Consider the following 12565-nt stretch of genomic DNA (forward strand, 5'->3'; position numbering starts at 1 on the left):
ATTTTATTTTATTTTATTTTATTTTATTTTTTATTTATTTATTTATTTTTGAATGAGCTGAACAGATTTGAAAGAACAGAGAGAATCGCTGTCAATTAGGGAGTTTGTTTTAGAAAATGTGGTAAATGCATCTTCACAGGAAGTGCTGTGTGAATGTCGAGCACCTAATGACTTTGACGAAATTTGCTTTAGAAGCTGGAACTGAGTAGTTAAAGCTGAATTCTGGCTAAAAGTGACAAACACTAACTAACAAACAAATGTAGCATAATGCTAGCTAAAAGTAGCAGAAAAGAAGGCTAGCTAAAAGTTAAAAGCAGTAAAGTGCTTGCTAGAAGCTAGAAGAAAACAATGTTTTTGAGAGAACTGAAGCCTCAATGTATTTCTAGTAAAAATGGTTGCAAATAAAGTGAAATTTAAAGTATAAAAGTTACAAAAAAACTAATCTCCTAAATGAACTTAACAGTTTGCAAAAATAGACTGCAAAAACATTTTCGGCAAAATAAAAACAGGAAATCAATACTCAATACTAATGTTAATTATCTTAAAGCAAAGAACAGCATTTTATAAAATAAGATGCATGACAGTAAATAAAGTAATAATAAGGTCATACTGGGGTCATCTTTTCCATCAGGAAAGTAGTATTCGGTGAACTCAACATGAACAGCCGGCATCTCCGGAGGCAGGTACAGAGACTTTTTATTGCAGGAGATCATGGTCTTTGGGGTGGAGCGATGCTGGTCTGCTGTTGACACCTGAAAAACAAGAAGCCCAGAGCGTCAAAGGAAGTACAGAATATGAGCGCAAACTTTTTGTGTTCACATTTGAATGGTTGTGGACCAGTGATGTTTCTTGTAGTGACCTGGTAAATACTGAAGTCTGCCATTCTGAGAACAAACGAGCTGGACATGAGGTGGGCCTTTGGAGTTTGAGGAGGAGGCGGACTGAACGAAGTGGTGGAGGAGGTGGTGTTTATCTTACCTGGAGAGGAAAGAGGAGGCACGAAAGAATAAGAAACAAACAGAATATAGAAACATTTTAAGACAATCTGCTTATTTGGAAACTCAARAGCCTAGAAAAAGAGGTGTGCATCACCGCACCCAGCTGTGCGCACACACACGCTACACACACTGCGGTACCTGCTTCTAGGCACCAGCAGCACTGAGGAGGCTGTGTGCGTGAGCTCCCCTCTAGGAKTCCTCCATCTGCACCCCTAAGCCCTACTTCTCCTTCTGCTTTCTCCTGACTTCCTAGAGGCTCACACACATCGTCCTTAAAGGACACTGGAGGACAGAAAACCCACAGGGGATGACGTGCTGTCGGTGCCAGGAGGGACAACTGAAAAGCGTATTAGGAGTGTTTGCGTACTGTGATGTGGAGAGCTGCGTCCGGCGCCTCGGCTTGGCTGGTCTCGAGCTGCGTTCTTCAACATCTCTACGCTGGTTGTGAACTCGTCGAGCAGACTTTTCGCCCAGCTCTCTCTGGTTTTAGTGGCTTCACTGTAGTGCATCCAGTGAACACAACTGTCACCTAGAGATGGAGAGGTAGCCGTGTCGTCATGCAGTTTTTTTGACGGGAAGGGAAGTCATGAGCAGATATTCATACCTGCTCTGTGCAACGGGTAGTAGTCCAGAGTGATAGAGCTGAAGGAAAGCTGCATTGCACCACCTGTTACCCTCTTATTGGTAACTGCACAGCAACAAACAAACAAAGCCTCTTATTATCTTTGTGGTTTCAAAATGGCAATGCACATTTGGGTGTATGCTACCTTTGTCCTTAGCATGGATGTCGTCACAGATGTGCAGGTCGAGGTGTGTAATCTGCAGGTGGTGGGAGGTTTCGCACACGTCRTAAGCGCTGAACAGCTTGGCTATAGTTGCACTTTGATCGGCGGCTGTGGACGCCTGCTGGGTGCGCACCTCKTGAGCTGAAGGAGGCGGCAAAACCTGTTGGGCAAAGAYGAAATTTTTGGCACTTATGTTTGTWTGCATTAGTGCAGGTGTCTGCAGCCTGCGKCTCTGKGGCCAGATGTRGCTCTTTTGTCCGTCTCCAGTGGCTCTTTGAAAATATGACCAAACATAACAATAATTTTGAGGGGTTTGGGGGTCTGAATAATTCAGTTGTACTAGTTTTTATGAAATTTGTTATAAACTATATACAGTATTTTTCTTGTTTACATAAATCTGTTCTTTTTATTTGTCCTGATGTGTATCGTAATAAATAAGATAACAATTAATTTTTTTTACTTTTATAATGTCACCTTCACTGACTGTAAAGGTTCTCGAAAAGGCCTCGAAAAGGCCCACGGACCACCAGTTGATAATCACAGTTGTACAGCTCTGGACACATTTTATTAATGAGGCTCTTTTGATCGCAAAGGTTACAGACCCCTGCATTAGTGAATATTAGACCGACAGATGAGTGCTGCAGTGCTCAATGCTTCCAGCAGATGGCGTATTGGATCAAATCACTGAAACATACAGAACGGAGTAAGTTCACCTGGTAGAGGATAGGTGTGATTTGTGTGGGTGATGAATGTCTACATACTGGGTGGCAAAATAACAAGGGATTAGGAAATGGTGAAAGATAAGACAGAGATGACATCACCAGAAAAACAGAAGATGGAGAAATCAGCTTCTAATGAGTACAAAAACTGTCCTTTACCTGGTCRTCTGCTGCCATGCTCTTCCTCTGCTGTGCAGACTTCTCCATGGCCTCGCTGAGGGACTTTGCGTACTGCACCATCGCTTTTAACTGGGAGTCCGTCAGCACCCACAGCAGGTCGTCCAGGATAAGAATCAGCTTCGAGGCAACCACGTTGCAGTCCTTTATCTGCATCAGGAAACCCGTGTTAATAGGAAACGTGTAGGTGGGGGTAACTGATAACAAAACTTTTCAGGATCATATCTTTTGTCCAGAAACTCCTGATGCAGAGTAAATTTAATAAAATTGTTCYAGCCTAATCCACAGATACACAAATTATGTTTTTTTTAATCACAAGCAGGAAATTAAATTTTTTTTTACAAGCTAACGTCACTATGTTTGTTTTCATCTTATAAAATAATACTTTTTTAACTAAACAGCTTTTAGTGCAACACTCTTCTTCTGGCTTTTCCCTTTTCTAGGGTCGCCACCATGAGTCATCCTGCTCCACCTCAATTCACCTCCATCCATGTCCTCTCTAACTGCATCCRTTTATAAAAATCTGCAGCTCAGTTCTTGTCATTTTTCTTGCAAAGAACATTGGCTCTTTGATAAAGCAGTGCAGCCTGTGAGACCACACACAGGGATCATTGTGAGGCAGCGAACAAGAGGTTATCACTTAGAGCAGTGTGATTTTGAGCCCGCTCCATCAAAGAGCCAGTGTGTGTTCCTACTCCAGTGATTTGTGTGTGTTTCTAACCCGTCTCTTCAGAGTGACTCGGATCTTCGACTGGTTGGTGATGAGGCGGATGGGAGCGCTCAGCATCTCGTGCTCGGCGCTCTGGATAGCGTCGGCCTCGATGCGGATCATCTGCCAGCTGATTTCTTTAAACGTCAGGACCTAATTAAAAAACAACAAAAAACCTGATGAACTGAAGAGAGCAAAACCGCTAATAATAAACCCCATTTTGTTTCAAAACACGGACCTCTCCCCGCTGAGGATCCTGGATGCGAGTGAACCGCAGGTCGCTGATGCTCCAGCTGGTGTTGACGCTGTAGACCTGCAGCTGGGAGAGCTCGAAGGAGGCGTTAAAGGCCTTGGCGCTAATCTTGATGACGATGGAGTTGATGGATAGAGTAATCCCTTCCACCACCTTTTCAGCGAAACCGTACTCACTGTAGAGAAAGCAAACACGGTGCGTTAAAAACTGCTTTTCAAACGTCTAATTTTAGGAGTCAATCACCAAAACGCCACCTTTGTCCTGATGCTGTTGCTAAAGGAGACGGACCATTGGGTGGACGGGGCTCATCGCACGTGCTCATCTCCATTATCACTTTATCCAGAGTCTGAAAGAGAAATGATAGATTTAGCTTAGCATCTAGAATCCTTACCACTTTAAAACCATTTGTATTGATTCTTTAATCTGTAATCTTTGGTAATTCTTTGTAATGTTCTTTGTAATGTTTGTAATTCTTTGTAATGTTTGTAATGTTAAGTGCCTTTTTGCAACAACAAACTTGGAGCAATTCTTAGCTCTTTAAATTCCACTATTTTTGTGCAAGTGTTGACCCAATAATCCTTTTGTGTACCTGCAGAGAGTAAACTCATCTCTTTTCTTTCATTCTGTTCTATAAGAATTTAAAAGACATGCTACAGTATATAATATGCTCCTTTGTGMTCCATTCACGTTTTACTTAACCTGCTGCGATAATAACACAAAATGTTCAGGTTTAGATGAGCATTATAGATGAAGCATATGTGATTGCTGGTTGTGTGCTTCTGGGAAAACCATCTATCTAGGGACTGGGACCAGGCTGGCAGGCAGGCAGCTGTTAACCTGACACCTGTGCCTTGTTCACTGATGTAGCAGCCATGGCAAACAGAAAAAAAAGACACTAGAGCAAAACATGAAAGCTATTACAATAAAACAGATAATAGCTTTCTATGGAAAAAAAACTCTGTCTGAGAAGGTCTAAAAGAATAAAACAGACTCAAAATGAACAGCTGAATCTACAAATTAAAATATATATCAAACACTGCATTAGCAACCACTTCTGGAGATCCTTTTTAAAGACTAATCATCAATGCACCAGTTATCTGTCAATTTTTTTAAATCAACATCAAAATTATCCAGGAGTCTTTTACAGTTTCACCACCGCTACAGTCCGAGGGATGAGCCTTGAAAGCCTCACCATGTTCAACAGCTACTCTTTGGCTATTTCTAATCCATCTCCCTTGAACCAAATTCAAGAAATAAATTGTGGAATTACATTTTTTTTAAAAAACATATTCTATAAAATGGGATTCTTTCTAAAGGCCCTGTCACAAGACAACTTATGCCAACTTATGAAACATTTTTATGTCTAAATTGCTAATAAAAGTTATATATTTGATCAATATGTTCAATTACCTTATGTACACGCCAAAAAGAAGCTTCCTGTTGATTTTTTTTTTCAATTCCATCTTCATCGTAGACATCTTTAAAATGTTCATAAGTTGTCTAGCGTGACAGGGCCTTAACTTACAGACCTCAAACGTATGTTAAAAGTTTTTGATAATTTAACCAAAAAGAGTGCAAACCTACCAAAGTGATTGGGTGAGTCTTCAGTTTTGTCCATGGTATCTAACAGTGAAAAAAAAGAACAGAAACACGTTTTTCATCTCAAGTTATTTTAAACACAAACATCTAGCCTTTTAAGTGTTTAAAATTGAACCAGCAGTCATGAGAAAATAAAGATTAGGTTGCTAGAAACAAAATTAAAACAAGCAGGTAGAAGGGAAAAGTAAACATCAATCAATGTGCCTCGGCTGACAGGCAGGTCGTTCACGGAGCTGCAGACCTCCATTAATCCTCAACAAGCTTTCTAATTAAAGGCAGCATGAAATTATATAGTAAAAAATGACTGACTGCGTGTGTTCAATGCCAACTTCAATTTCCATAGAGCAACATGTTACAAATTAAGAACTGCTGTGTTTGAAACTTGGATTTAATAGACATTTTATTTCCCCGCCTGTCATAAAAACACTCGAAGGTGCCAAGAAAGGGCGCTACTTCACTTCTGTCACTCTGAGCCATCAAGGAAACTATTTACAACAACATTTAAAGCGATAAATTCCATTATAATGAATCTGAAAACTTCTGCTCAACCAGAACAACAAACAAATTACACTGACAGTATTTTAGGCTGAAGAGGATGCTCACTTCCTATGTAACAGGAAGAAAAGAGATCAAGTAAGAAAATGAGATAAAGATTTGGATTCTCAGTTTTAATCAGCTCGAGATTAAAAAACAAAAACATGATGAACTGAAGCCAGAAAGTAAAATAAGCTTTCAGTCACCAAATACCTGTCAATAAGAAATCGTATCACAATGTGATCATTACAGCAAAAGAAACCRTCAGTGACAGTAAATAAGACTTTTTCAAACCTGTATATATAACTGGAAAAAAGTAATCAAGAACATACGAAGTGCACAGTTTGCTCTGTTATTTAAAACAGGGATTAGAATCAATAACTGAAAGGAATATTGAGGAATTATGAGCAGAAAAAAAGAGGTAATGTAGTAGAAAATGAAAGGATGAGGTGGAAATGGACCTTGGTCCAAATAAAACCTGAGTCACAAAGCAAATTATACTTCAGTTTTCCAGGGTGTGTCAAAAACTGCTCTTAGAATGGAGTCTTGGCTGACAACAGCAGGCCATGAGACGGTGCCAGAGAGCAGATTTGTACAGAAAGAGTCACTGACATCGGTGACTTGTCCCCCTGTAATCTTGCATAATGTCCGAAGTGCACGAACAGCAACAAAACACTAGTTTGTAACTTTATTTACCTAAAGCCTGAAATAATACTCCATTTTAACATTATTTTAAACACAATTGAGGAAAAGTATTTTTTACAGTGCTGTGGAGTTAAAATAGTCAAGTTCAATTTTATGGAGAAGATTTCTGTCAGTTTGATATGAAAATACGGTCAGGATACAGTAGGGCTGTGTATTTGTAAGAATTTGGCGATACGATACATATCATGACAGAGGGGTCACGATACGATATATCCTGATATATTGCGATGCTGTAAGCAAGGCGATATATTGCGATATATTGCGATTTCTTTTGTCCAAAAATTCTATTAAATAAAAACCTCTTACTGGGAAAAAAATGAAAAACCAAAATTCATTGTCTCAGAAAATTCTAATATTACATAGACATACTTTTGATACATTTAGCTGTGTTCTGCTTTGTATGTATTTTATTTTATTTGTTTCATGTTTCTTATTTCATCCATCTTTTCAATTAATAGACTAAATTTGCCAATAAATAGTTTGAAAATATATTTTTTTGCAGCTTTTAGTTTTTAATATTAATTTACAATATGGTCACCCAACACTTAACAACAGCCTCTACCTCAAGAGGTAGAGGAGCCAAATGGCTGGCTCACTGCTGCCAACTAGTGGTCAGAGGCTGAACTACAACATAAAAATGAATGACTGGCAGGAAAGTTGACATTTTAAACCTTAAAAAACATCGATACAGGGCTTTAGAATATCGATACAGTATCGGGAAATGAAATATCGCGATATTTTAGTGTACCGATATTTTCTTACACCCCTAGGATACAGGTTAGCGATAGTGAGCCTCACCCTGATGGCAGCCTTGTTGCAGAACACACGGTTGATGGCCAGCCAGGTGGGCAGGTCCAGCAGACTCTGGAGAACCTCCTCATCCAGCTCCAGGTTGGTGAGCTGGCCCTCCCCCTTCAGTGTGCTCAGGTTGATCTTGTCCGGCGACAGGTTCTTAGCAAACCTAGAGCAATGAGGCAGAGCAAAGCGTTGATGCTGAGGATATTTACAGATGGAAGTTGTTGGCYAACAAGCACCACTGTGACACRYTTCTTGTTTTTCAGTTTGCAAAATGCACACATTTTATTTCTAAACACGACTTTAAAAAGAGTTACAGGTTGTTACAGTGTGTCCAAATAGCATCAAGCTGCAGGTTTCTTTAAAGAAACTCCTTGAATAAGAATTAGAATAATAAAGGGAGGATTATTCTCTGGCGCTAAAGTCATTTTAAGGCAAATTGCAACACAAAACTGATTTCCTCATTTGTATTTGACCAAATAAGTTTAAATCTTAAAAAGCCTCCTCACCTTACATAGCTGATTTAAACACAAAAAAGAAAAGAGCAGGGTCTGGTCCAACACTAACAGACAAGCTGTTTATAAAATGCATGTAGCAAAGATAAAGTACCCGAGTCTTACGACACATCATAGAAAAAGTGTGCAAACTCATTTTAGTAAAAGTCAATATTTATTTTTATATCCTTGAAATGACATGCGGGGATTATGTTTGTTTTTTTCCTGTTCGTCCTCAATAAAAAAGACTTAAATACACAAAGTTAATGCTAGCTAACGACTTAAGTGTTTACTGCATCCAATAACTGTTTGACTATTAGTTAACAGTTAACAGAGCGGCTACATAAATGACTTATTGACCCTTGAATCTTTACAAAGCGGTGTTCTGAAATCTCTTTGCAAAAGAGAGATTTTACTTCCTTTACCAGCCAATTCTGTCTCAAGAACTGGTTGTTGGGTGGTCTCTTTCCAATTTTAAAATTAGTGGTTTCATCTGCAGCAGTTTAATGTGCTGATGTATCCGCCAGGAGACACTGAACCTAAATTTAAAATCCATCCATCATCTTAACCACTTTTTTTCCATTTCCGAGTCAAAGTGGTTGCTGGTGCCAATCTCCAGCAGCCACTGTGCAGAAGGCAGGGCACACCCTGGACGAGTTACAGTGCCTCTTACTGAAGAGCAACAGCTCTAACTGTCCCACCCTAAATTTCAAATGCGCACTATAAATTTTCATGATTGTGATCTTTCAGCAATTCTCAAAAGATGCTGAAAACAATGCCTCGACTCTATCAAAACAACACAAGACTTCAATTACTGTCAGGACAGTTAAAGTTATGATGGAACATAAAGTGCACATAAACTTACATTGTCGACTACTGTGTAAAAGGAAAAAAGCTGAATTTAGACCTACTATTAGTGCCTGTAAAACTGTATCGAAATAAAAGTTACAAGTTTGAGGAAACATATTGAGGCTCAAAAAAATCAAAAGCTACAGCCTAGTAATATTGCTCAGTGAGCACAGTTTTTTTTAATTGTTTTAAATATTTCAATCTCTCTAATTTGTCCTCCACACCATCCGCTCAGCACCACCTCCATGCTGTTACTTCTCCGATTCAACATTTGTGTAAATAATTCAGCAGCAGATGCTTGTTTGTCTTTGTGTCTATGGTGTAATAATAATGATGTRATTGTGATGCTGTAATTCTGAGTGTTTTGTGTGCTGCAGAACAGGAACCTGCTGTAAAACAGCAATTATGCCGAGTCAGGCTTGATTTTTAATAATCTTTTCCTGTTAAATAAATAAATCAAAAATCAAATCAAACAAAACCTCAACACAAGAGAATGAGAGAAAATACATACCTAGAAACACAACACACACATAATAAACACACACGGAATAAAACATTCTCAGACAGAAACGTGGTCAGTTTGACATCGAGGATTTCGCTGCAGGAGTGCCTCAACCTTTCTGACAAGTGAAATATTCATTCCGGCTGCTGATCAAGTATCAACAACCTAGCCGGCTAGTTTAGCTTGCTCTGTTGCTCCTTGGCATCTCATTGGTCACCTCTTTCTTCTAACTCTATGAATAAATCAATGTTGTAAACAAATAAAATGCTGTTAAACAGCTGCAATAATACTGCTGCCAGTAAACTTTAAAGCATAAAGAAACTACATTACACAGGCTGACCTTCAGCACAGAGTACAACAGTTACAGGTATTAAGTTCTCTCTCAGTCATATTCCCCTTTATTCTCTCTTTAGTGACTCCAGTCATTTTTCCAGTCAGCAGGGCTGAGCTCACCGGACCAAATCCAGGTCCATGAAGAGGTTAGGAAACTGATGGGTGTTTTTCTGCCTCTCAAAAGGAATGTAAAACCTTTAACAAAAGCTTATTTTTTAAATTTGTTACTAACATAACGTATCACATTGTGCCKATAAAGTACACAAACTATCAATTCATTGCTATTTTTATACACTAATAACTTGAGCTGTGTCCACATCCTGACTTTAACCTTTGTTTATCGACTACCAAACTGAAACTAGATACAAATACATCTTTACTGACTTGGATCTGTATCAAGGACAAAAAATCTTGAAGGGGAGATCCCTAGCTCCAGGCAACAATATGAAACTGTGTCAGTCAACACACTTCCTTTTAGTATGTGAAACCTGATGATTGYTAGCAGGCATTTGTTTTGAATAAAACAAGGCTGTTGGGGAAACGTAAAGGTTAAAAAAGTGAGCATATCTGTAATCTGACTGTTCCAGGTGGTTCTGGGTCATTTTTTAAGTTGCAGATACAAGGTTGGGTGGGYGCAGGTGAATGCTGGTTTGCAAAACTTTAGGCTTAGCATTTGATTTTTCCAAAGACAAATTAGCAATATAARCTCATTTTCTGTTAGAATGAAAACCTTTATATCAGCTCACCATAGAGAATTTTCTTTAAAAAAGCACCACAATTCCTGCTATTAAGAGAGTTTTGCATTAGTTTTTTAGTTTTGTCACATTCAATGGAATGATGTTTCACATTGTGAGTAAGCCTAAATTTCTCTTCCAAGTACACATCTAGTGCTGACTTTGGATTGCCATATTTTATGCTAACGTCTGTGTTTTTACTGAATGGAAATTCACCTTCTCCCTGATGATGYGTGTGAGGTGCAGCCTGATGACACAGATGCTAAATGGTGTTTAGCCTCAAAGAAAATAGCTGGAGTGACTCAGACAACAACTGGCTTAGTTAGCGGCCCAGGAGGCAAAAATAAAATACAAGTATTATTTAAAAAAATGTACAACAAACATGTTCAGGGCATCTCGCTTTTACAAATGAAGTTTTCACGAAAAAYCTATGTAACCCACAAAGTTTGCTCAATGAAAAAAAATCAACAATGACATTTACAATGCGCCTCTGAGTTCTTCATATTTAGTATCAACAGAGTGTATTGAACGGCTGAACAAAGAGCCTCACAGATTCTTTCACTGAGGCCATTATTCCTCTACAAATACTGAGGCAGTTGATGAAATTAGAGAGGAGTTTTGTGGCAAGTGGGACTCACCAAGAGCATTCTAAAAACTGCATAAYGTTCACCCAGCAAGGCAGAGAATTCATTACAAACAATGCCTTGGTGTAGCTCCAAATTTATCTGAATATTCATTTTAAAAAGGGTTCAGGTGAAGCTGTAACGTGAGAGTTGTTGCTCATTGTTGAGGTCTTCTACCCTTTACTTACTCAGACCAATCAAATCAATTTTTAAAAAGAGACTTAAAGGAATTACTGAAATTATTTTCTAGCATTCGGCAACAAAACACCTCTAAATATAGACAGCAACACCAACTGTTGGTTAACTTTGCTTCTTTTGGTCATTTATAACCTCAAATTTGATGCCTGAGAGCCTAGAGGGGATTCCTATATAAAGCTCAGGTTACATAGTTAAATGAGATAAAGTCTGGAGGGACGAGGGCCAAATGTGACACACACAACCTACACACAAGTAGTTCACAGCTCAGTGCTGATTAAACACCCACAGCACAGCACTCGGTCATGACTCATGCAATAACAGCTTCCCCGGCAGCCGAGCCAATAGTGGCGCTGATCACTGCTTTGCATCGTCACATGGCTACTGAAGAACCATTAGACTCATGATGAGAAACGTGAGCGGAGGATCGTTTCTCATATTTTGAGGGGAAACTAAAGCTCCAGCAGTGACAAATGAACACCTTTGATTGTCAAACATTTTCTTGTGCCCAGTCACCATTGAGAATGTGGTGGACTAAATTACTCCCTTCTTCCGAGTTTTTGAATCAAAATGGAAAAACTGTTTAGCTTACTGCTGAATTTAAATGTTACACAGTCAATGTTAATTCTGAGAAAATAAAATACAGTAAAATATATTAATGAAGCCATTCGTTTTCCTCAGAGATTCTTATCGGGATGTTACTGGTTCTCACATATCAGTCCGACTACAAACTTAATCCCTTGGGTCAAGAACTTGTTCCAAGAAGGTCAGAGATAAGCTTTATAGTCTTGGCTCGTTTTGTGTAGAAATTCACCCTTTTTTGTGCAACTTTCTGCTCATGGATCAAGATTCCTGCACACCCATGCAACTTTGACACGAATCATGATCCGGAGACATTAATAGGCCAACCTTAATCTCTGCAATAATGATATAATCCATCCATTTTCTCTACCCGCTTCCTTTTGGGTGTCGGGGAGCTGGTGTATATATGCTGCAGTTAGTGAGCGAGAGGCAGGGTACACCCCAGACAGGGCAAAGTCCATCACAGGGACATATAGAGACAAACAATTGGTCACGCTCTCGCACACGTAGGACAATTTAAATGGTAAAATGGTAAATGGACTGAACTTATAGAGCGCTTTTCAAGTCCCTCCGGACCCCAAAGCACTTTACACTAACAGACATTCACCCATTCACACACTGATGATGGCAAACTACACTGTAGCCACAGCTGCCCTGGGGCGCACTGACAGAGGTGGGGCTGCCATGCACCGGCGCCACCGGACCCTCTGACCACCATCAGTAGGCAAGGTGGGTGAAGTGTCTTGCCCAAGGAAACAACGACTGAGATGGCTGGACGGGAGATCGAACCAACGAGCTTCCAGTTCCAGGACGACTCCCCAAACCACTCCGCCACAGCCGCCTCCAAGAGCATTTAGAGCAGGGATGGGCAACTGGAGGCCCACAGGTGACTTCTATCCAAGTACATGCATGCATTTGAGCATGAAATATGTTTCGTTACTGCAATGAATGTTGGTTTAATAAACATATATATAAACAT

General features: G+C 39.5%; 1 protein-coding gene across 4 annotated transcripts in view; it reads right to left on the minus strand.

Annotated features, from left to right (window-relative positions):
- bltp3b (bridge-like lipid transfer protein family member 3B) overlaps positions 1–12565 on the minus strand; it is a 30647-nt gene that overhangs the window by 12555 nt on the left and 5527 nt on the right. For 3 of the 4 annotated variants that reach the window (XM_014004224.1, XM_014004226.1, XM_014004225.1), the window contains exons 2-13: positions 7278–7440; positions 5226–5264; positions 3896–3987; positions 3627–3816; positions 3401–3541; positions 2662–2829; positions 1766–1943; positions 1603–1686; positions 1366–1527; positions 1137–1280; positions 860–978; positions 611–752 (exon numbers count right to left, since the gene is read on the minus strand). In XM_014004224.1, coding sequence (XP_013859678.1) covers positions 611–752; positions 860–978; positions 1137–1280; positions 1366–1527; positions 1603–1686; positions 1766–1943; positions 2662–2829; positions 3401–3541; positions 3627–3816; positions 3896–3987; positions 5226–5264; positions 7278–7440 — 1622 coding nt within the window. The remainder of the gene's footprint in view (positions 1–610; positions 753–859; positions 979–1136; positions 1281–1365; positions 1528–1602; positions 1687–1765; positions 1944–2661; positions 2830–3400; positions 3542–3626; positions 3817–3895; positions 3988–5225; positions 5265–7277; positions 7441–12565) is intronic. The other variant, XM_014004227.1, reaches the window with a different exon arrangement.

This window comes from Austrofundulus limnaeus, unplaced genomic scaffold (assembly GCF_001266775.1).
Source record: "Austrofundulus limnaeus strain Quisiro unplaced genomic scaffold, Austrofundulus_limnaeus-1.0 Scaffold22, whole genome shotgun sequence".
NCBI classification, from domain to species: Eukaryota; Metazoa; Chordata; class Actinopteri; order Cyprinodontiformes; family Rivulidae; genus Austrofundulus; species Austrofundulus limnaeus.